The sequence below is a fragment of the Macaca nemestrina genome, chromosome 5, assembly GCF_043159975.1.
Source record: "Macaca nemestrina isolate mMacNem1 chromosome 5, mMacNem.hap1, whole genome shotgun sequence".
In the NCBI taxonomy this organism is placed as follows: domain Eukaryota; kingdom Metazoa; phylum Chordata; class Mammalia; order Primates; family Cercopithecidae; genus Macaca; species Macaca nemestrina.
The window spans coordinates 145,945,718-145,967,760 of record NC_092129.1 but is presented as its reverse complement, the minus strand read 5'-3'; the positions used below and the strand labels follow the sequence as shown (position 1 = coordinate 145,967,760).

Below are 22,043 nucleotides of genomic sequence, written 5' to 3'. Positions count from 1 at the left end.
CTGTAATCTCAGCGACTCGAGAGGCTGAGGCAGGAGAATTGCTTGGACCCAGGAGGTGGAGGTTGCAGTGAGCCGAGATTGTGTCACTGCACTCCGGCCTGGGCGACAGAGTGAGACTCCGTCTCAAAAACAAACAAACAAACAAGAGAAGCCCACTTTGAAAGTCAGTGGCCTGGGCAGAGGAGAAAACCAGGGACCCCGACTTGGAAAACCACATTCACATCCTGGCTCTGCCACTTTCTAGCTGAGTTGCTGGGCGAAGCCAGGATCCCTCTGAGCTCTGCTTCCTCATCTGGGTGTGGTGAGGGCCAAGGGAGACAATGGGGTGCTGCTGATGTGGAGACTGTACAAGGTAGAAGGCATGTCAGTCACCCTCTTATTTAAGGAGGGGCAGGAAAGGGGATACAGCCTCTTTACAGCTTGCCTGATGGTACTGTATAATAATAATAAGAATGTTTACAAGTCCTGAGCACAGGCAGGCACTGCTAAGTGATTCTGCCATGTGGTCCCTACCACAGTCCACTAAGCAGGCATTGGGATCCCATTTTACTGATGAAAAAAACCAAGGCTCAGAGAGAGGTTAAGGAGAAAGTGGCAAAGTCAGGATTCGAAGGGACATCCCAGACAGCACCTCACTGTGCCAAAGCAGGTTTTAAAGCCCTAACCCTAAGACTGTGAGTTGGTGCCCATAGACCCATCTAGTCCCTAAAGTAAAGCTTTGGTCTTAGACTGCCTAACCCCGATCACAGGGAGTCAGAGCCCTGAAAATTCAGCTGCATGACAAAAGCAAAGGCCACTAAAGGCTTTCCAAGTGACCTAAGGCTCAGGAGGGACCTCTCTTTGCAGAGGCAGACTTCTCTGCAAAAAGCGGAGAGTCCAGAAAGACAACCCCAAGCTTGCCTTGGAGTCCACCTCTTTGAGAGGCCTGCCTTCCGCTTTGTGCCTTAGCAATGCTGATGGCCCACTCATTCCTTTATATCTTTAGATTATGGTCTATGTGGAATGACCAAGGCCAGGTCAACAGGGAGCCTAAATTGGGCTCAAGGCCTGGCAGGCAGAGGGCTACTTCATTTCAGATTTAAACTCTTGGCATTCAACCAACTGGATCCCCAGTGTCCTTGCCCACCACAGTCTTATTCCAAAACCTCCACAAGACTGCAAATTATCTTCCTGCTTCTGCCCTTTCCCCTGCAGTCCACTCTGCACACAGTGGCCAGGGCTGTCCTTCTGAACCATAAACCAGGCTGCATCACTCCCCTGCTTAAAACCCTTAAATAGGCCAGGTGGGGTGGCTCACACCTGTAATCCCAGCACTTTGGGATACTGAGGTGGGAGGGTCACCTGAGGTCAGGAGTTTAAGACCAGCCTGCCCAACATGGTGAAACTCCGCCTCTACTAAAAATACAAAAATTAGCCGGGCATGGTGGCGCATGCCTATAGTCCCAGCTACTTGGGAGGCTGAGGCAGGAGAATCACTTGAACCCGGGAGGAAGAGGTTTCAGTGAGCTGAGATCGAGCCACTGCACTCCAGCCTGGGCAACAGAGCAAGACTCCATCTCAAACAAAACAAAATAAAACCTTCAAATAGCTTAGCATCACACTTAGATCAGTATTGGAACTCTTTCTATGGCCTCTACAGGATCTGAAACTGATGACCTCTGTGACTGTATTGCCCACTGTCTTCATTGTTCATACCACTCAAACTACACCAGCCTTGTTTTTGTCCTTGAAATGCTGTAAGCTTGCTCCCGCCTCAGGGCCTTTGCACTCGCTGTTCCCTCCACCTAGAGCACCCTGCCCCTCAGAATGATGCATGGCACCACTCAGGCTGCAGCTCCAGTGCCACCAGGGTTGGCTTAGTTCACAGGACCTCCAAGGGTGGCCTTTCCCACTGTGATGGAGAGCCCAGGTCAATGGTAGATTGCAGTTAATATTTCCAGGCATTTTCACAAGCATTACCTTAGTCTACCCATGAAGGTCTCTCAGCCTCATTTTATAGATTAGTAAGCTGAGACTTGAGAAGATAAATAACTCACCTAGGTCACACAGTTAGTAAATGTCAGAGCTGGTATGAAAACCCAGGGTTTTGGACATCAAGTTCAGGCCTCATCTGACAAATGCATTTGACCGTTATTCATGATGTCTTTAGGGACCAAATGGGAAAATACACACATAGGTAACTGAACGACCCACCCCAAAGGTCAATTAAAAAACTGAGGTCAATCTGGGAAAAGGTCTCTAGTGGAGGAACCCAGCACTCCATCCCATTCAATTCCTTGTCATCTGTGTGGGTGAGGACTATAGCTGACCCAGGACCAAGAGGCATGACCAAGATGCTGAATGCACAATCGTAATCCACCTTGGTCTCCATAAACTGTAACAACGGACTGAATCCAACAAACGACACATGAGGCAATAAATGTGAAATCACAGATTTAGGTTCAAAAACTCATTGCCAAGTCCGAGGTAGGGAACTTGGCAATGCTATTTGGACAGCAACTCATGGAGAAAGATACAGAAGTCCCCAAACTCAATAGGAATTAAGTCAAAAACACCTGCCAAAAGATCAGCGGGATACCAGATAGTGTCGCTAGATGTGCAATCCTCAGAAGCAGACACATAACATGCAGAGGCCAGCAGGGAGGACAGTGAGGATCTAGGGCGAGCCCCTGTGTGGAGGGAGCCAGCCCACGATGCTCTGGGCTGCAGAAGGGGATGGCGGGGACACATGCTGTCCAGGAGGAGTGCTCAGGTTGGTAAAGGGACAGGAAACAGCGATATAAAAAGCTTCAGTTTCCTCCTCTGTTAAACGGGGACAATAATAATAATACCTCCTTCATAGGATTGTTGTGAGGATTCATTGAGTTAACGCAGATAAAGTACTTAGAACAGTGTCTATGGTCGGGCACGATGGCTCACGCCTGCAATCCCAGCACTTTGGGAGGCCGAGGCAGGTGGATCACTGAAGGTCAGGAGTTCAAGACCAGCCTGAAACCAACCCCATCTCTACTAAAAATACAAAATTAGTCGGGCGTGGTGGCGCACACCTGTAATCCCAGCTACTCAGGAGGCTGAGGCAGGAGACTCGCTTGAACCCGGGAGGTGGAGGTTGCAGTGCGCAGTGATCGTGCCATTGTACTCCAGCCTGGGCAACATAGCAAGACGCCATCTCAAAAAGAACAGAACAGTGTCTGGCACATTACTGTCGCATGTTTGCCATTATCATTACTGTTGTTGGTATCATCTCCCTGGGTTGAAAGTGAGCTCCTCCGGTTGTAGGCAGTGTCTGGTCCCCCTTTGCACCCCCAACATTCATTCCCCGGCACATAGTAGGTGCCTGCTGTAGTCTGAATGTTTGTGTCCCTCTGAAATCCATGTTGAAATTCTTACCTCATTGTGATGGTATTCAGAGGTGAGGCTTTGGGGAAGTGATTAGGTCAGGAGGGCAGAGCCCTCATGAATGAGATTAGAGTGTGTTCGTCCCTCCTACCATGTGAGGACACAGCAAGATGGAACCAGCCCTCACCAGACATTGAATTTGCTGGTGCCTTGATATTGGACTTACTGGCCTCCAGAACTGTGCAAATAAATTTCTGTTGGTCATAAGCTACCCAGTTTATGGTATTTTTGTTATAGCAGCCTGAAAAGACTGAGACGGTGCCCAACACATGCTCGAAGACACACGTCAAGTTGCCCCGAGGAAGATGGTTCAGAATATTTAGAGATGAACCATCAATCTCAGCTGCTGGTGAAAAGTTAAACAGGATAATTTTGCTCAAAAAAGAGACCGAGCGCTTTGGCAGGGACATGTGGGTGTGGTGGCTGGGGCCACATGACTGCAGTGGTATGGGGCGATCTGCCGGACACCCTAAGATTCTGTGACTCCCATTTCTTTTTCCAACAGGCCCTCAGCCAAGACAGCGGCCTGGTAAGGGAGGGGTAGGTATCTCCATACCCACTTTTCAAATGGGGAGCCTAGAAGGGTTCCCTCTCGTGTCCCTCTTCCCAGTGAGAGCATTTCTGGGACTCTTCCCACCCGGCCATCCCACCTTCCCCAGGACATGCAGCAGGCCCTGGCCCGCCTCGATGCAAACAGTGCTTGATTTTCTAGGCTAAAATTACATCTTGAGTCAATTTTCATGAAATGCGGTGACATATTTAGGTGCTGGGAAGATGGAGCTTTCTCAGAAGGCATAAAAATGATCCAAATGGTTAAAACCAGCTGAAAGCCAGCAGCCAGGGGCCACGAGAGCAGATTTCATCCCTCCCGGGACTGGCTTATCTGCAGCCTCATGCAAACCCCGCTACAGAGAAAGTGCTGTGCCTGCACTTGACTCCCCCCACCCCCGATCACAGGATTATTATATCTCGGCCAAGATTCTGGTAACAGAGAGGTGATTTGTTCCTGAAGGGCAATGAACTAGATGGAGGAGTGGCGGGAATGGTTCCTGTTTATTTGCAAGGGCAGTCTTCCATCCAGGGGCAGCTCCATAGAGACAATCTGGACTTTTCTTTCATTCTCCATTTCTGATACTTTCCTCTGTGGGTCGCACAGAGAATCAAGCAAGGAATTACAGCCCCTCTGCCATCCCCAGTATGTTTGTTTGCTTTCAAGACAAGGTCGCGTTCTGTTGCCCAGGCTGGAGAGCAGTGGTGCAATCTAGGATTACTGCAACCTCTGTCTCCTGGGTTCAAGCGATTCTCCTGACTCAGCCTCCCAAGTAGCTGGGACCACAAGTGTGCATCACCATGCCCGTCTAATTTTTATATTTTCAGTAGGGATGGGGTTTTGCCATGTTGGCTAGGCTCTCCCCAGTATGTTTAAATGCATCTTCCTTTCTCCACAAAAAGCTGTGTGAAGGCCGAGTGTGGTGGCTTACACCTGTAATCCCAGCACTTTGGGAGGCTGAGGTGGATGGATCATCTGAGGTCAGTATTTCAGGACCAGCCCAGCCAATATGGTGAAACCCCGTCTCTACTAAAAATACAAAATTAGCTGAGCATGGTGGTGCACAGCTGTAATCCCAGCTACCCAGGAGGCTGAGGCAGGAGAATCATTTGAACCTGGGAGGCAGAGGTTGCAGTGAGCCGAGATCATGCTATTGCACTCCAGCCTGGGCAAAAGGAATGAAACTTCACTCAAAAATAAATAAATAAATAAAGCTGTGTGAAACAGCATGTGCCCTAGGGGTGGCCCATGTGGCTGAGCTCTGCCATCTTCACTCCTGGAGTCTGGGTATGGGTCCTGCTCACCTCTCATAAATGAGGTCAGCCTCCTTGATTTTTACAGACCCTTCTGTTCTGATATTCTCACTCTACAACTCCAGCTGTCCTCAGCCTGACATCCATGAACTCCCTGTATTGACTCTTCCTCTATCTTGCAAGCCTCACACCCTGAACACCAGCCATGCTCCTCTGTCTGTGCTGGACGGCCTCCGTTGGCCCCTCTGGTTCCACTCCCGGCCTTTCCCCACACTGCTCTGTGCCCAGGAAGGCTGACCCAAGTTGACTGCCCCAGTGATTTGTTGGCCCTAGGTCTCCTAGTGAGGTTCCACCAATGGGAGGCACCAGCAGGAGATAGGAGGGCAGGAAGAGAATGAGGTTGCCTGAGCTGACTACGTCCCTCCACTGGGGCTCCTGGTCCTGTTTGGAAGTCCCTTGGGGTTCCAGAAACCAGGATTCCCCTTCCTCCCCAGGCCTGGAGTAGTAATGGCTCCCTCCTATTGCTACCCTTGAGACTCACCGTCTTTCATTGATTTCCTTGAACCCTATCCACCCCTTTATTACATCCCTCAACAGTGCAGGATGCTACTGGGCCCCTGGGTTTTCGCACATCACTGAAACCTGAAACCCAGCTCAACTCAGCTTCTCCACAGACTGAGGCCAGTCCTGCCCCATCTGTAGAATGAGGAGGTTGAGCCAGATGATCCTGAAAGTTCCTTCCAACCCATACTTCCTCTGCTCCACATCATGCACCCCAGGCAAATGGCTTGTATTTGGGCTCAAATTCCATTAAAAAAAATCCAAATGACCTGTCAAAATGCCTTAGTTGAACGTGGCCTTCCGGCTGCGACTTTCCCTCCCTGAATTCCCATTTTCTTCCATCCATACTTCCCTTCTCATCATTTCCTATTAGGATTGTTCATCCACATGCATCTCCCCTCCCAGGCTGCATATCTAGTTCCAATTCATACATTTGGTGATGCTCTGTTCTTTTGACCCATCTCCCTATCTTCCCCAGCCCCTGGTATATTGCCTGGCACTTCATAAATGCTTTCTGTTGCAAATATTAACTGAGATGGGAAGAGCAACTAGCAAGGCCCCAAACACTTTGGATGATGCTGTATAATGAATATTTACTAAGCACTGACCATGCACCAAGGCACTTTACTTCCGTCATCTTGTTTCACCCTCACTATAGGCCTATAAGGTAGGAGTTACCCTCTGATGCCAGATGTGGAAACTGAGGTGCAGAGAGGTTAAGTAACTTGCTCTAGGTCCCACCTCCAGAAAGGGCTGGAGTCAGGAGCAAGCACAGGTGTATTGCACACCAAGGCCACCGGTCTTGCCTCTACTCCACCCTGCGGCGGGTGTAGTAACAAGATGTGACTTGAATAATTAGAAACCCTCAACCAAATGGAGACAACTCTCAATTACAGAATGTAATTAATGGCTCGCCAAAGAGTGCCCTTCTGAAGAGCCCTTCCAGACTTTCCTTCAAGAATCACGAAGACATTAACACATTCCTCGTTTCTATGAAGCGCAGCCAAAAGGCCTCAAAAGTAAGTAGTTCACTTAAGCAGGCTAAATGTTTCCCTAGCAATCTGGTTTATGCTTTAATTGGCATAGACTCTTGGACAGGGTGGAATAGTAAACTTTAGCCCAGCCCCTGTGGAAATATTTCCCACATTTTTTTGTTTTTGTTTTTGTTTTTTCTGAGACAGGATCTCGCTCTGTCACCCAGGCTGGAGTGCAGTGGCGCGATCTTGTCTCACTGCAACCTCTGCCTCTTGGGTTCAAGCGATTCTCGTGTCTCAGTCTCCGGAGTAGCTGGGATTACAGGTGCAATGGCAATGTTTTTGCTTTGAGAAGAATCTTGCTCTGTCACCCAGGCTGGAGTGCAGTGGCGCGATCTCAGCTCACTGCAACCTCCGCCTCCCGGGTTCAAGCAATTCTCCTGCTTCAGCCTCCCAAGTAGCTGGAACTACAGGCATGGGCCACACCCAGCTAATTTTTGTATTTTTAGTAGAGATGGGCTTTCTCCATGTTGTCCAGGCTAGTCCTGAATTCCTGACCTCAAGTGATCCGCCCACCTCTGCCTCCCACAGTGCTAGGATTACAGGTGTGAGCCACTGAGCCTGGCCCCCACATGTTTTCTTTCTTTCTTTCTTTTTTGTATTTGTTTTACAGATGAACTTCCCACATGTTTCATGAATAAAATTCACCCCTTTCAACCTCTTGGTCCCACCAAGTCTGGGGACCGGGGGCAGAGGGAGACAGTTCCGGCCAGTCCACCAACGAAGAAGGGAAATTCATTAACAAAGCCTGGGTTACTGAAGTGTCACTCAGACTTGATTTAAGACTTTATTAAGCCTTTATTAAGTCTGGGAAGGCCTCCTCACCCTCAGGCTCTCGGCATCGGTCATTTTGTGCACTGTCCCCCTCCCTTCCCCTTTCCTTGGACCCTGGGGACGAGCCTGCATCCTTCTGTTCTTCACAGCTGCCTCCTACCCATCTCTTAGTGGAGACCCCAGGCAGAGTCTCTATCAGGAGCCCACCAGCCTCCCTCCCAGGAGTCAGTGGAGATGGGCATGGGGTGGGGTTGCCAAGGCCAATAGGGCCACACCTTTGGGTAAATCACCTCTTCCCCCCATTCTGGTGCCTCTTCTGATCACCTGGAGCAAGTGCAATCTCCAGCCAGCTCAGGCAGCCATGAAGGCCCCTGCAAGCCAGCTTCAGCTCTGCCGCCCAGCAAGCGCACCCCACCTCCCACCGTGGAAGAAAACAACATTCCTCCCTCGGCCCCTCACCTCCTGGACTTCAACCTTGTCCTTGCTCAGCCAGATCCTCTTCTCCAAGAGAAAGGAGGGAGATTTTGTTGTTCAAACAGGAGCTAGAGGCTCCCATGACCCCGCATCCTCACCCAGTTCCCCTTCCTCTGTTTCCTCTTTTCACCTGAAAACATTCTCCCGCGAGAACTCAGTGAGGGAGGGAGGAGGCAGAGGTAGCAATGTGGCAACAGCCACCATGGCCTTGTCAGCCTCTGTAGGCCCAGCTCCCTTTCCTAATCCATTCTTTTTTTTTTTTTTTTTTTTGAGATGGAGTCTTGCTCTGTCGCCCAGGCTGGAGTGCAGTGGTTCAATCTTGGCTCACTGCAACCTCCGCCTCCCAGGTCCAAGCAATTCTCCTGCCTCAGCTTCCCAAAGAGCTGGGACTACAGGCATGCACCACCACGCCTGGCTAATTCCTAATCCATTCATTTTTTAAACAACCATGTATTAAGCACCTACTGTGTGCTGGACTGTTCTAGGTGCTCCGAATGTAGTAGTGAATACTGCAGATGAAAATCTCTGCCCTCATGGAGCAACATGACAACATGATAAACAAGATAAATAAGCAGCCTGGCAGGGTGGCATATGTCTGTAATCCCAGCAGTTTGGGAGGCAAAGGCAGGAGGATTGCTTGAGTCCAGGAGTTCCAGACCAGCCTGGACACATGCTAAGACCTCATATCTACAAAAGAAAAAAAAAAATTTTTTTTAAATTAGCCAGGTATGGTGGCATGTGCCTGCAGTCCTAAATACCTGAAGCTGAGGCCGGAGGATCGTTTGAGCCCAGGAGTTTGAAGCTGCAGTGAGTCGTGATCACACCACTGCACTCCAGCCTAGGCGACAGAGGAAGACCCTGTCTCAAATAAAAACCAGTGAAGAGGAATAAGAAGTATTGGAAGGTTGGAACGTCAGACAGGGTGGCCAGAGGAGGCCTCCACAGGGTGACATCTGAGTTAAAACCTTAGGGAAGCATGGAAGGGCCACTAAGCCATGCGGGAAAAGAGCACTCCAGGAAAAAGGAAGAGCAGGTGAAAAGGCCCTGAGGCGGGAGGGGCCGTGTGACTGGAGTGGAGTGGGGAGGGGCTCAGCGTCAGGAGATTAGGTCGGCAGGGAAAGGAAGTCACAACGTGTGGGGACTGGAGGCCATGAAGGCACAGTGGTTTTGCATGATGGGAGCCACAGGAAGGCTCTGAGCAGAAAAGAGACAGAATTTGACCTGGATTTTAATAGGATTCCTCTGGCCGCGGGGTGGGGAATAGAGTGAGGGTATCTAGGAGACCCCACTCACCTCACAAATGTCCCTGCCATTCTTGGGAGTGGGCCCTTTAAGTCAGCCCTCTCCCCCTACTCCCTGTTACAAGGGACAAAAGGCACATGGAGTGGGGGTGGGGAGGGAATTGGAAATGAGATGAGGCTGGAAAAGGGCGTCATCCTGGGTTGGGGTGGGTTTTGGAAGCCAGGGTGGGGTTTGGAGCTGGGACTTGATTCAATGCAGAAGGGAGTCAACAAAGTTTTCTGAGCAGGGAAGTCACCTCACTGAAGCCATGCTCACCGTAGTCAGAAACCGTGGGAAGGAAGGTTGCTGTGGATGAGGCCTGGTGCTAGAAGCTGCACTCATGCCTCCAGCCAGCAGACAAGGTCTTAATGGGCACGGACTCCTTTTGCATCTCCCTGAGACTGGGACTCCCTGAGGACATGGCTATGTCTCCCCTCAGACTGGGGCTTCCTGAGGGCAGGAACCATCCCCTCCATCTTCAGTCTCTTCATGCAACAACAGGGATGGGACTCCGTGGTTTGCATACCTTGCTAGCCTTCAGCAGGGCTTAGATGCTGCAGTTAGAAACACGTCAGGGAAATTGCTCCCAAATTAGAGTCAGACAGGCAGACAGACAGGAACAAGCTGGTGTTTCTGGTGTGGGAAGGGACTGCACCTACCTCCCGCCACTGCTTGTTCTCCATCCCTTGGGTATACATGACGCACACTGTAGGGAGAGGAGAAACAATGGATTAATACCTCAGGCCAAGAGGAAGGAGGGGTCCCAGATGAAAAGGATCCTGGATGGGCAGGCGCCTCAGCAGACCCAGCCTGGCTAGCACTGTTGGATCTGGGTAAGGGTAGAGGGTGTCTCCTGGGGTGGCTGAGATCTTGGTGAGTGAGTCTAGGAATCTGGCCCCCCAAGCCTGGACAGGGTTCTAGATACACCAATTCAGAGGGGTTGCATTGGAGAAGGGAGACTAGGTGTGCCTGGAAGGGGCAACCTTTAGGAGGAGGCTCAGGGCCATTGGCTTCTAGGCCACAGCAAGGGTCTGAAGTGTGAGGCAGGTAGACAGGTGGGCATGATGGAGGACAGGCAGAGGTGTGGTGGGGGAGAGCATCAGAAACCCGCATTGCTCCTTTACAGCCCAGGGCAGTTTCATGAGGCCTCTGATTATCATCAGTCCCACTTTACAGACGGGAAAACTGAGGCTCAGAGGTGGCCAAAGACCCATCCAGGTCACACACTTGGGTGGCACTGCTCAAGGCTTGAACCTGGAAACTCCAAAGTCAGTGCTCATCCCACCAGATCACCTGCCAGCCAATTGGAGCTCTTAGGCATACTGGTTTCTCTGGGACCCTGTGGCCCCAGACCTCCAGCTCCTCCCAGCCTGCTCTGTTGTGTTGAGGCTTCACAAGCGTGTGGGCTGGGAATGGTCAAATCTCCGCAGTAATCTTTCTCAGACACTATGGGCGAAATATTAAACAGGCTTGACACACTTTGAATGGCGCCTGGCACATGGTTAGCACTCAGTAAAGGCTCAAGCATTGCCACTGTAATTAGTCATAGCGTTGTCACTATTATTGTTACCGTTCTTACTGTCAGAGCAGGACTTACGTGGGTCGGACTTGGAAAACATGTCTTTGTCCAAGAGGTTCCTGAAAGAGGAGGAGAGAGGAGGGGTTAGCACAGCCAGCTGAGAGGAGGCGACCTCAGGGGATTCAGGCTGTTACTGAGACCTGGAGGCTGCCTCTGGCCTGCCTCAAGCAAAAGAGTTCCACAATCGTTTATTAGACTTCATTAAAAGCCAGGCACTGGGCAGGCCCTGGAGGTTCCTCAGCCCACCTGCCTAAGGTGTGCAGAGCTCCCTACCTCCCACCTCCATCATCACCACAAGCACTCCAGGTAGGTGCCCTGGCCCTGGTGCCCTGTGTCACACAGCCCCTCACCATCGGGCGATTTCCCAAACTGCCCAATGTCTTAGCCTTTTCTGGAAGCTCTCCTTTAATTACTTCTCTCCTTCTCAAAAAAATAAAATAAAGCAATCAGAACATATCCATCTAGTCTCCCATTTTCTCAAGGCTCTACTTACAGTCAGTTTATTCGATGGTCTCATCTGTGCTGATGGATTAATGAATTACACCTCCCAGGGGAAGGAGACTCATTTGGATAACGTCCTTCTGTGGTCAAGACCAGGGCTAAGGCTAATACATGGCCCTGATAATCAGACTGGACGACACAGCAGCAAGATGATGGACACAACATTTGGGGACAGAACTGTCTTTCAACAGGTGCTAAGCTCCCATTGTCCAGCCTCCATGCAATAAAGGCTCCCACTTACTGAGCCCCAGTGACGGGTCAGGCAGTGCGCTGTTTTACAAACATGAGCTCCCTGATTCTCATGCTGCCCTTCAAGGTTGGTCCTGGGCAGGCATTGTCCCATCTTAAAGATGTGGAAGTGGAGGGGAAGCGCCTATATCCTGCACATCTGGTATCCCTCGTTTCACAGTGACCTGTTGCTGTCAGGAAGCAACACATCCCAGTGGAAACGCAGTCTTTGGCCGGGAAGTCATTCAACCTCTCTCAGCCTGTTTCCTCATCAGTGCAACAAGACGGTAGTATCAGTCTTGAAGGCTGTTGATGCCCTGCCTGGATCCCCTTAGCCCTCACAGTTCCTGTACACACCCATGGTTTCCTCTTGTGTCTATTTCTCTCCTGAGGGCTTTCTTGGGCAGGCTGTCCGAAAGAGCTGGAAAGTTTATGCTCCCAAAGGGCAGCACTCAACCAACAGGAAGGTGCTAGAGGACGAACTGCTCAGCTTCTTCACTCACCCCGGAGACAGCTCTGCCCTACAGTCTCTCTGAAGTCCCAGAAGGACTGAGCCCCAGGGGCCGCCAGGAGACCTACCCATGAATGTGTCCCATGCTGACCAGGTCTCCCCTTCCCTGCTCCCCTGGTGAGCTGCCAGGCAAGCCCTTCCTGCCTGTGTGGCCGCTCCTGCCAACACTGCCCTCAAGTCTTGGTTCTTTTCCCAACCATGTCAGCCTTGTCCTGCCTCCCTTCCAGAGGTCCCAAGGGATCTTGTCACCTTCCTTCTCCACTCCCAAACCCCTCACAGGTGCCTCTGCCACTTGAACTGCTTTTCCAGAGAAAAGAAACAGTCAACACTGGTCTGTGTTGCTTCGTGAAAGCCAACTTCAAATATCAGAGCTAGACCGGGCACGGTGGCTCACGCCTGTAATCCCAGCACTTTGGGAGGCTGAGGCAGGTGGATCACTTGAGGTTAGGAGTTCGAGACCAGCCTGGCCAACATGATGAAACCCATCTCCACTAAAAATACAAAATTAGCCCGGCATGGTGGTGTGCACCTGTAATCCCAGCTACTCAGGAGCCTGAGGCAGGAGGATCACTTGAACCGGGGAGATGGAGGTTGCAGTGAGCTGAGACCACACCACTGCACTCTAGCCTTTCTCAAAAGAGCAGCAGCAGCAGCAACAACAACAAAACAAAACAAACAAATGTCAGAGCTAGATGAGGCCCTGAGGAGGATCTGTTCCTCTTTCTCCTCCATGATGGGGACACGAAAGACCAGGGAGAGGCAAAGGGCAGCCATGGCCCACGGCAAGCAGTGGTAGAGACAGAAAGGTCTAGAAGGAGGCCTTACCCTGAGTCACTGTCACCAAAGCCCTCAGCAGTGACAGTCTGTTGGGCAACTTGACCCCGTAATCAACCCTACCACTCATGCCCAGCACCCTAAGGTGGGAGCCAAAGATCAACCAACAGACAGACAGACGCAGCAGTAATCTGAGGCCTACACATGGCATCCTCTGGTGCCTGGGGAAGCCCCAGATCGCATTCATGAATCCCCCCAGCTCCAGTCCCTGAGCAGATTTCCACAGATGCCCCCAAGAGAGGAATTCCCAAACAGCTTCAGGAAACCAGTCCCTGGAGAACTCTCACCCCTCCCCGACTCCAGTCTCTACATCCAGGGGCCACTCCCCCAAGGCAGCCGCCCCAAGCTAGGCCTCCCTGACCCCACAGGCAACCACCTCTCTCCTGGCCCCAACCAGCCCCTCCACCAGATCAGACCTGCTCCCAGTCAGCTGTCACTCTGGAAACCATCTGATAAACCTCCCAGCCCTCCACAGACAGCATCAGATGAATGACACACAAGGCAGCTCTGAGAAGTGGGCAGCAGGGGCTGCTACTTCACTCACCCTGGAGACAGCTCTACTCTACAGTCTCTCCGAAGTCACCACAGTCTCTCTGAAGACACCACTTCTACATACAATCATTCACACCGAGGCGGGCTGACATCCCTGGGCCTACATTCTCATCCTGAAGTGTGCTAAATTTGGGGATAGGGGTGTCTATCCTGATTTAAACAAAGGACAAATGCCTTGAGACCAAACATGACTCTGCAGTAGTGGAACCTGAGGCACAGTGAGGAGCTGAAAGTGATAAGGAGGAGGGGGACTTCTCTACTAAAGCAAGCGCTTTAGGTTTATCTTTGAATTCTATAATGAAATTCAGCAATGACATAAAATCCTCGAATGTTCAAGCTGGAGAGAACCTCAGAGGTCACCTTTCCCAACTCCTTTACAAATCAGGACTGTGAGACTCCGAGGGGCAACACTTGACTCCTCCAAGGTCTGGGTCTCCTCCAAGTGTGGCTCTAGAACTCGGGTCTGGTCGTATCCAGGCTAGGGAGAGAGTGAGACCCTGGACGTCAGCCTAGATACGTGTGTGTTTGTGTGTGTGTGTGTGCGTGCACGTGTGTGTGCGCGCGTGTGTGTGCGCGCGCGTGTGTGTGTATGTGCGTGTGTGTGTGCGTGCGTGTGTGTGTGCGTGTGCGCGTGTGTGTGCGTGTGCGTGTGTGTTATGTTATGGGGGGTGGGAAGGGGAGGTCTTATCAGACAAGTAGATGGGGCTTTTCCTGGTCCTGCCCACTTCCCAGGTGGGCTAGAGGCACACAGCTAGACTAAGAAACAGTCTAACCACCTGGCTCCTTGCCCGGTGACCTCAAGACCCTCACTGAGTCCTGTGACGTGGGTCACCCTGGCAACCAGCACCCAAGGATAAAGCAAACCCTGTTTCCTCCACTCTCCTGAAATTATTCTTGTCATCCTTCCAGACTATTCCTATCCTTCCTCAGTTTTGCCTTTCCTGGACACTGATGGACAGCTACTTCCTCTCTCTCCCCTGAGAGCTCTCTGGACTGTAGTGTGCAGCCCTGTGACTTGTGGGACCCCATTACATACTCTGTACACGCTCGGTTGCAAAATCATGGGTGTATCTGTCTCTCACACAGGCTGTGCATGCCTCCCACGGCAGGGTTCTCCACCCTACCACAGGCCAGCCTAGCGCCTGAGTCAGAGTAGTGGCCTGGCAAGCTGGATGGATGAAGGACGACCAAAAAGAATGGCCAGATGGGTGAGTGAAGCCTCTGTCTCCCCACCTGGGTGGCGCACAGTCAAGCTCAGGGACAGCCCCTTGCACTTCTTCTCAGCGGTGGCATGTAGTAGTTAAGTGCATGGGCTCTGCAGTTAGACAAGCTGGGTTTGCTCACCTTGTGCCTCAGTTTCCCTATCTGTAAAGCGGGGTGGGGGAAATAAAAATAGTTCAGGGCTGCTGTGGAGATTCGATATGTGGAGCACCTGGGGCCTCATCAGCCTTGTCAGAGAGGTCAGCCGTCCTCGGCCCAGTGCTGAGCGGAGCCGTCACTCTCCCAGTGGATGCTCAGGCACACTTGGTAACAAGCACAGCACAAGCAACCTCCACCCTCGCAGGTCCAAGGAAGAAGCCCGCCTCAACACACTTCCAGGGCTCCCTTCTGAGTCCCTTCCCCAACTCAGCCCCTCTTCAGCCTCCCTTCCATTCCCCACTCTCAGCCTCGAGGGCCTTCTGCCTCTCACCTAGGTCCCTGCACCCTACACTCTCTCTAATCCCACACCTCGTCCACACGTGCCTCCATCCATCCCTCTCCCTAACTGCCTGTCCAGACAGAAGCCTCAGGGCCTGCCAAACCTCCTCTCTTGGCTTTGGACAGGTGGCTTCTCCCCATGAACAATGGGCCTCGCACTTCTGGGGCTCACCCCTGCCCTCGGGTATAAAATGGCAGTTCTTTGGCTCTGTTCCCAGAGTCTGGCTGTGTAGGTCTGAAGCAGGGCTCCAGAAGCTATGTTTACACAAGTGCCCCCCAGATATCCCACTATTATGTCTCTGATGGCAGCCGTCCAAATACCACATGTTGAGACACCATCTCTTAGGGCCTCAGTTTCCCCCACTGCAAAGTCACAGACAACACCACACACATGTGCAGCGAAGGTTCTTCAAGGTAAAGCACCTTCCCCCACTGATCCTCACCCTGATCCACTGAGGACTTCCAGGCCCAGGGGCAGCGAGTCACTTGCCCACAGGCACACAGCCAAAAGCCTGGGGGAGGAAACCGGGTCTTCCGCCCTGAGGAAAGGCCCGAGACACCAGGGCACAGACAAGAACAGACCACAAGTACTTTTTCTCCACTTTCTGTCTTTGGAGAGCACAAAGAGAAATTTTTTTTAACAGGAAAAACGTATTATTTTTTTTAAGAGCATACAACCCTTCCGCTGTCTGCACAGCAGCCTGGAGCCTGGCTTCTTTTGTCCCTTAAATCAAGGCCAAGGAAGCAGAGCCAAGAGCCCCTTTCCTCCCCGCTTACCCTTGAGGAACCATTTCCAATTCACTGGCAGTGAGAAAACGGTCATTCACTGGACTGTGAGGTCAGAAGTCTCTAAGGCCCCAGCAAGGACAGAAAGCACTGGAAGGGCAAAATGAGAGCCCCTGGCAGGTGCTAAAAGGGGGGCCACAGGGTAACACCTCCCATCTTGGGGGGCTTAATAAAGAAGCTGGGCACATATAGTCTTAGCTACTCGGGAGGCCAAGGAGGGAGGATCACTTGAGCTCAGGAGTTCGAGACTAGCCTGGGCAACACAGTGAGATCTCATCTCTAAAACAACAACAAACCAAAAAAAAAAAAATAGAAAGGTATCAGTAGGGGCTGGGGTGTACCCGTCTGAGAAGGAGATACAACCCTGCCCTCAGGGAGCCCAGTCTGACCGGGAGACATAGCCTCTGCCTCAGGGACTCCTCAGTCAGAGAGGAGACATGTGTGCTCTTGAGCTGAGATGCTGGGTGAACTGACCATCCCTGGTTGTCTCTAAACAAAGCCCATTAGTGCTGCATCAATGCACTGAGCAAAGGCTTTGGCTGCAGCATAGACAGAAACATTTTCCTGCAGCAAGACCCCTAATGGAGATCATGGGTCCCCAATAAGCAAAGTATGGCATATTGGTATATATGGATACCATACATATGGAGAGCTTTCATTAGATACCCAAAGACATTCATGAGTCTAAAAAGGTCAAGAAAAGATGGTTTATCTTCCTCCCAACAACTCACCCTAAGCATCCCTCCAACCCTGGGTGAAAAGTGGGGGCATTGAGAGCATAGACTTCAAGCTTCCTCTCTGGATCCAACACCCAACTCTGTCCCTTACTTGCTGTATGGCCTCTGGCATGTCACTTAGCTTCTCTGCGCATCAGTATTCCCATGTGTAAAGAAGGGGTAATAACAGTCCCACCCTCCCAGGAGTTTTCTGAGATTAAACTCACATAGTAAGTTGCAATGCAGTGCCTGGCGTACAATAAGTGCTCAATAAAGGCCTGTGGAGAATGAAGATGGCACCTAAGAATGCTCCACATTCTCCCCTCTCTGCTCCCTAAAGCCTGGCTTTAGCAGGACCCATTGCCCACCACTGCCCACTGGTTGTACAGCCTTCCTTGAGGAGAGAGTGGGGACAGGAGAGCCAAGGTCAGGTAGAAACAGGAATCCTGGCTGGGCCTGGTGGCTCACGCCTGTAATCCCAACACTTTGGGAGGCTGAGGCAGGAGGATCGCTTGAGGCCAGGAGTTTGAGACCAGCGTGGGCAATATAGGGGAGACCCTGTCTCTACAAAAAATAAACAAAATTAGCCGGGTGTGGTGGTGTGCATCTGTAGTCCCAGCTACTCAAGAGGCTGGGGTGGGAGGATCTCTTGAGCCCAGGAGGTCGAGGCTGCAGTGAGCCGTGATCACACCGCTGCACTCCAGCCTGGGTGACAGAGCGAGACCCTGTCTCAAAAATAAATAAATACATAAATAAAAGAAACAGAAGGCTGGGCACGGTGGCTCACACTTGTAATCCCAGCACTTTGGGAGGCCGAGGCAGGTGGATCACCTGAGGTCAGGAGTTCGAGACCAGCCTGACCAATATGGTGAAACCCAGTCTCTCCTAAAAATACAAAAATTAGCCAGGCATGGTGGTGGACACCTGTAGTCCCAGCTATTTGGGAGGCTGAGGCAGGAGAATCACTTGAACCCGGGAAGCAGAGGTTGTAGTGAGCCGAGACCACACCACTGCATTCCAGCCTGGACGACAGAGTGAGGCTCCGTCTCAAAAAAAAAAAAAAAAAAAGTTGAGAAAGTTGAGTGTAGGAATTGCGAAAACAAAACAACAAAACAACAACAACAACAACAAAAACAGGAATCCTGATGGTCCCACAGAGGCCCCTGAAGTACCGACCAGCATCACCCCATTTCTGGATAGAGCAATTCACCATAAACATCTGGCAAATGGGGTGGGAGACAGATGACACCCATCAGGTATATAATCTGTGCCAATTCCTTTGTTATGTACCTAGCCTGTGACATTCTATTTACATTCCATATCAATACCAGAAAGTAGACTTTGCTCCCATTCTATAGGCAAGGCCACTGAGGCTGAGTGATGTGCCTGGTGTCACCAGCTTGTCAAAAGGCATGCAGAAATTTGAACTCTGAACTCTGAAACTCAAGCTAATTTAAAGGTGCCCTGGGGAGTGCTTGCACTACCAAAGCCAAGGTCTCCCAAAGCACCATCTGGGCCAGCAATGCTCCCTCTTATCCTCACTGTCCTGCTTCCCATCCTCAGCCTCTCAGAGCTGCTCCCAAACAAATGACTGAGGAGGAGAATTGGAGGGTTTCCCATCTCCTCCCGCCCGGCTCCCAGACCTAAAAGGCAGAAGTAATCCGAGGAAAGCAGGGCGGGAGCTGGGAGGAGAGAGGCCTTGGCACGTAGCCCCTGGCATTTACCCATCTCCCCTTTCAGATCCCGTTCTCACCCGCGTGCTCTGTTTCCCTGCCAAGCAACCTCACCAAGGTCTAAAAAGCAATTTTCACATGGCTTAAAGAGCTCTCCTTCCTGGGGCAATTTGCTTTTTTATTGTTATTAATTATTGTAATAATTGTCCCTCTCACACTACATGGCCAAGGGAAGGGAGCAGGAGCTCTGGCCTCAGATGCATCTGAACTGGAGTCCCCACATGGCCACATGTGGCCCTGACAAACTACTTCATCTCAGTTTCCTCATCTGGGCATGGGGTCACATACCTGCCTGTGGAGTTGCTGTAAAGTCAACAGCTTCAAACAGAAACGTAGGAAACACACTCAATTCCTCTCTTTCCCTTATTCCCTCTCCTGTCCCATCATCAAGTCTTAAATATTTCTACTTCAAAATATACCCCAAATCTGTTCACTCCTCCCCATGCCACCATCAGTATCATCTCTCACTTGGAGGCCTCAGTAGTCTTCTGCCTAGCAATGCGCTTCCATGCCTGCCTCTCTCTACCCTTCACCAGCCCCTTCTCTTCATGATGACCAGAATTCTATTTATTTATTTATTTATTTATTTTGAGATGGAATCTCACTCTGTTGCCCAGGCTGGAGTGCAGTGGTGCAATCTCAGCTCACTGCAACCTCCGCCTCCCAGGTTCAAGCAATTCTCCTGCCTCAGCCTCTCGAGTAGCTGGGATTACAGGCACCCGCCACCACGCCTGGCTAATTTTTGTATTTTTAGTAGAAACGGGGTTTCACCATGTTGGCCAGGGAGAGGTGACAGAGCAAGACTCCATCTCAAAAAAAAAAAAAAAAGCTTCTCAATAGCAAATGAAGATCAATATCAATTATCAAATAAATGAATGTGTCAGTAGTGTTCAGTTATTGGTACCTATTACCACAATTAAGCTGATTTAGCACATTGCAGTTTATATAGAATGTCACAGACTTAATCTCTTTAGTCTTGAGAACAATGAAGACAGAGGACGTGGACAGGACCAGTATTTTTCACCAGTTTACAAATGGAGAAACTGAGGTTGGAGAACTTAAACGGTCTGGCCAGGATCCCAGAGAAGATAAGCCAGGAGTGGCACTGACTTTCAGTGTCCTAGTCAGGATTCTTGCATACCCTAAGGTATAAAGCTGTCCTGTTGCTACTGTGAGGTGTCTGTGAGGCCAGCAGAAGAGACCTTAGGGAACCTTGCAATGTTTTGAAATCACACTAAGCCTTTTTATTCTTGGCTGGCAAACTGGCAGAAAGAGAAGCAGTCATGGGTCCAGCCAAGCGGTGCTTGGAGAGTCAGTCACCTAATACAGTCCACCGTCCATTGACTATAGGAAACCCTGAGGAGCAGGCCTCAGAGATGCAAATTCTAGGCTCTTGGAAAGCCTCCTTGCTTTCCAAATGGCCCCATAGATGCCATGGTTGCCCATCCAGCAAACATTGCCCACTCTCTTCCTGCTGACAGAATCTACAGTGTTTAGATCCGATGACGACTCCCTGAAATCCAGGAAGATGGCCCCTGTCCCTAGTCTAGGAGTACACATGAGACCCAGCTTTGGCCTCTGAAATAGAAAGGAAAGTTTACTGAGAGATTTTGGAAAGGATTGTACTTTCCCCGTAAAAAGAACTTTTCAGAGCAAGGACTCTGGCCTCGTGCCTAGCTTCCTGTCTTTGGATGCAGTTGTGATGCCTGAAGCAGACGCAGCCATTTTGTAACAATGAGGCCTACTGCTAAGATGATAGCAAAACAGAAAGACAACAGGGTCCTTGATGATAAAGTGAGCTGACAAAGTAGCCCTGATATAACCTACCTCCAGACTCACTGTGATCTGAGAAAAATAAATGCCTTTCAGGTTTAAGCCACCATTAGTCAGATTTTCTGTTACCTACATCTGAATCATTCCTACCCAAGCCTGATTCCTCTTTGCCCCAGAGCTTTCCAGCCTAATTCCCCAGCCTCCTCCCTACCCTTTCTTCCCAAGGGTAGAACATCTCCAGTGATCACCTTGAGTCTGAACAGGGTGAACTGTGAGCTGGGAGAGGAGGGATGGTAAGCTACTACTGTGTGGTCTGGATGGCATTGAAGGCTGACTTCCATCCTGTGACTCTCTCTGGTTTGCTGCTCAGAACCAGAGGCATCTGTTAGCAAGGAAGCCTCTCCCATCCCTGGGGAGAGAGTGCCTACCTTTTGGTCACACCTACCACAGTTGGTACTCAGGCCTCCACCACCATCCTCCTGGAGAACCCAACCTCCAATCTCAAGAAGCCCTCAAGGCCTTGAAGTCTGAGGGAATAGGATTTGGATCCCTCTCTCTAAAATGTACTCACTGTGTAACCTTGGGCAGATCTCTTAACCTCTCTGAGCCTCAAATTCCTAATCAACAAAAAGAGAAAATACTACTATCTATCTATCCTAGTTTAAAAGACATAGCAATTGTGATTGGCAGAAATGTAAGATGGCCTCCAAGATTCCAGTCTCCTGGCACACATGTCTGTATAATCTCCTCCCCTTGAGAGTGGGCGGGACCTGGGAGTATGATAGGTTAGTCACTCAGGTGATTGGGTTATGCTGTATAACAAAGGTGATCAGATATTCACTCTTGTGATTACAGTTACTTTACATAAGACTCTGTCATAGCAGTTTAGGGAGAGATTCTCCTGCTGGCCTTGAAGAAGTGAGCTGCCATACTGTGAGGGGGCCATGTGGCAAGGGCCTGGGGGCAGCCTCTAGGAGCCGAGAGTTACTCTGGTCCAATAACCAGAAAGAAAACAGAACTTTAATCTCTCTGCTGCAAGAAATTGAATTCTGACACCCACTAGTGAGCTTGGAAGAGGACTCAGAGCCTTGGATAAGACCACAGCCCTGCCAATGCCTTGATTCCAGCCTAGTGAGACCCTGAGCAGAAAAGCCACTTTATGTCATGCCTGGATTTCTGACCTACAGAAACTAGGAAATGAGAAATGGCTGTAGATCGAAGCCACTAGGTTTGTGGTAATTTGTCACGTAGCAATTGAGAACTAATATAATAATCTTAGTTTGAATTATGTAAAAGTATTATGTGAGGCCAGGTGCAGTGGCTCACACCTAATCCCAGCACTTGAGAGGCACAGGCTGGAGGACTGCTTCAGATCAGGAGTTTGAGATCAGCCAATCAGCCTGGGCAATTGAGTATGACCTCACATCTACAAAAAAATTAAAAAATAAAAATAAATTTTTAAATTAAAAATTAGCTAGGTGTGGTGGTGTGTGTGCCTGTAGTCCTGGCAACTCAGGAGGCTAAGGCAGGAGGATCGCTTGAGCCCAGGAGTTGGAGACTGCATTGAGCTATGACTCTACCACTACCACTGCATTCTAGCTTGGGCGACAGAGACTCTATCTCAAAAAAAAAAAAAAAAAAAAAAAAAAAAAGAAGGAAGGAAGGAAAGAAAAGAAAAACAAGTGGTGCTATTTATTTGAATAGGTTAAAAGCAGATCAACTGGGTGTGGTGGCTCATGCCTGTAATCCCAGCACTTTGGAAGGCCGAGGCAGGCGGATTACCTGAGGTCAGCAGTTTGAGACCAA

The 22,043-nt window shown here is 50.4% G+C and overlaps 1 protein-coding gene across 5 annotated transcripts in view; it reads right to left on the bottom strand.

Annotated features, from left to right (window-relative positions):
- Window positions 1–22,043, bottom strand: part of LOC105474530 (copine 5) — a 95,635-nt gene that overhangs the window by 68,007 nt on the left and 5,585 nt on the right. For all 5 annotated transcript variants that reach the window (XM_011729282.3, XM_071097125.1, XM_071097126.1 and 2 more), the window contains exons 2-3: window positions 10,924–10,964; window positions 9,986–10,032 (exon numbers count right to left, since the gene is read on the bottom strand). In XM_011729282.3, coding sequence (XP_011727584.1) covers window positions 9,986–10,032; window positions 10,924–10,964 — 88 coding nt within the window. The remainder of the gene's footprint in view (window positions 1–9,985; window positions 10,033–10,923; window positions 10,965–22,043) is intronic.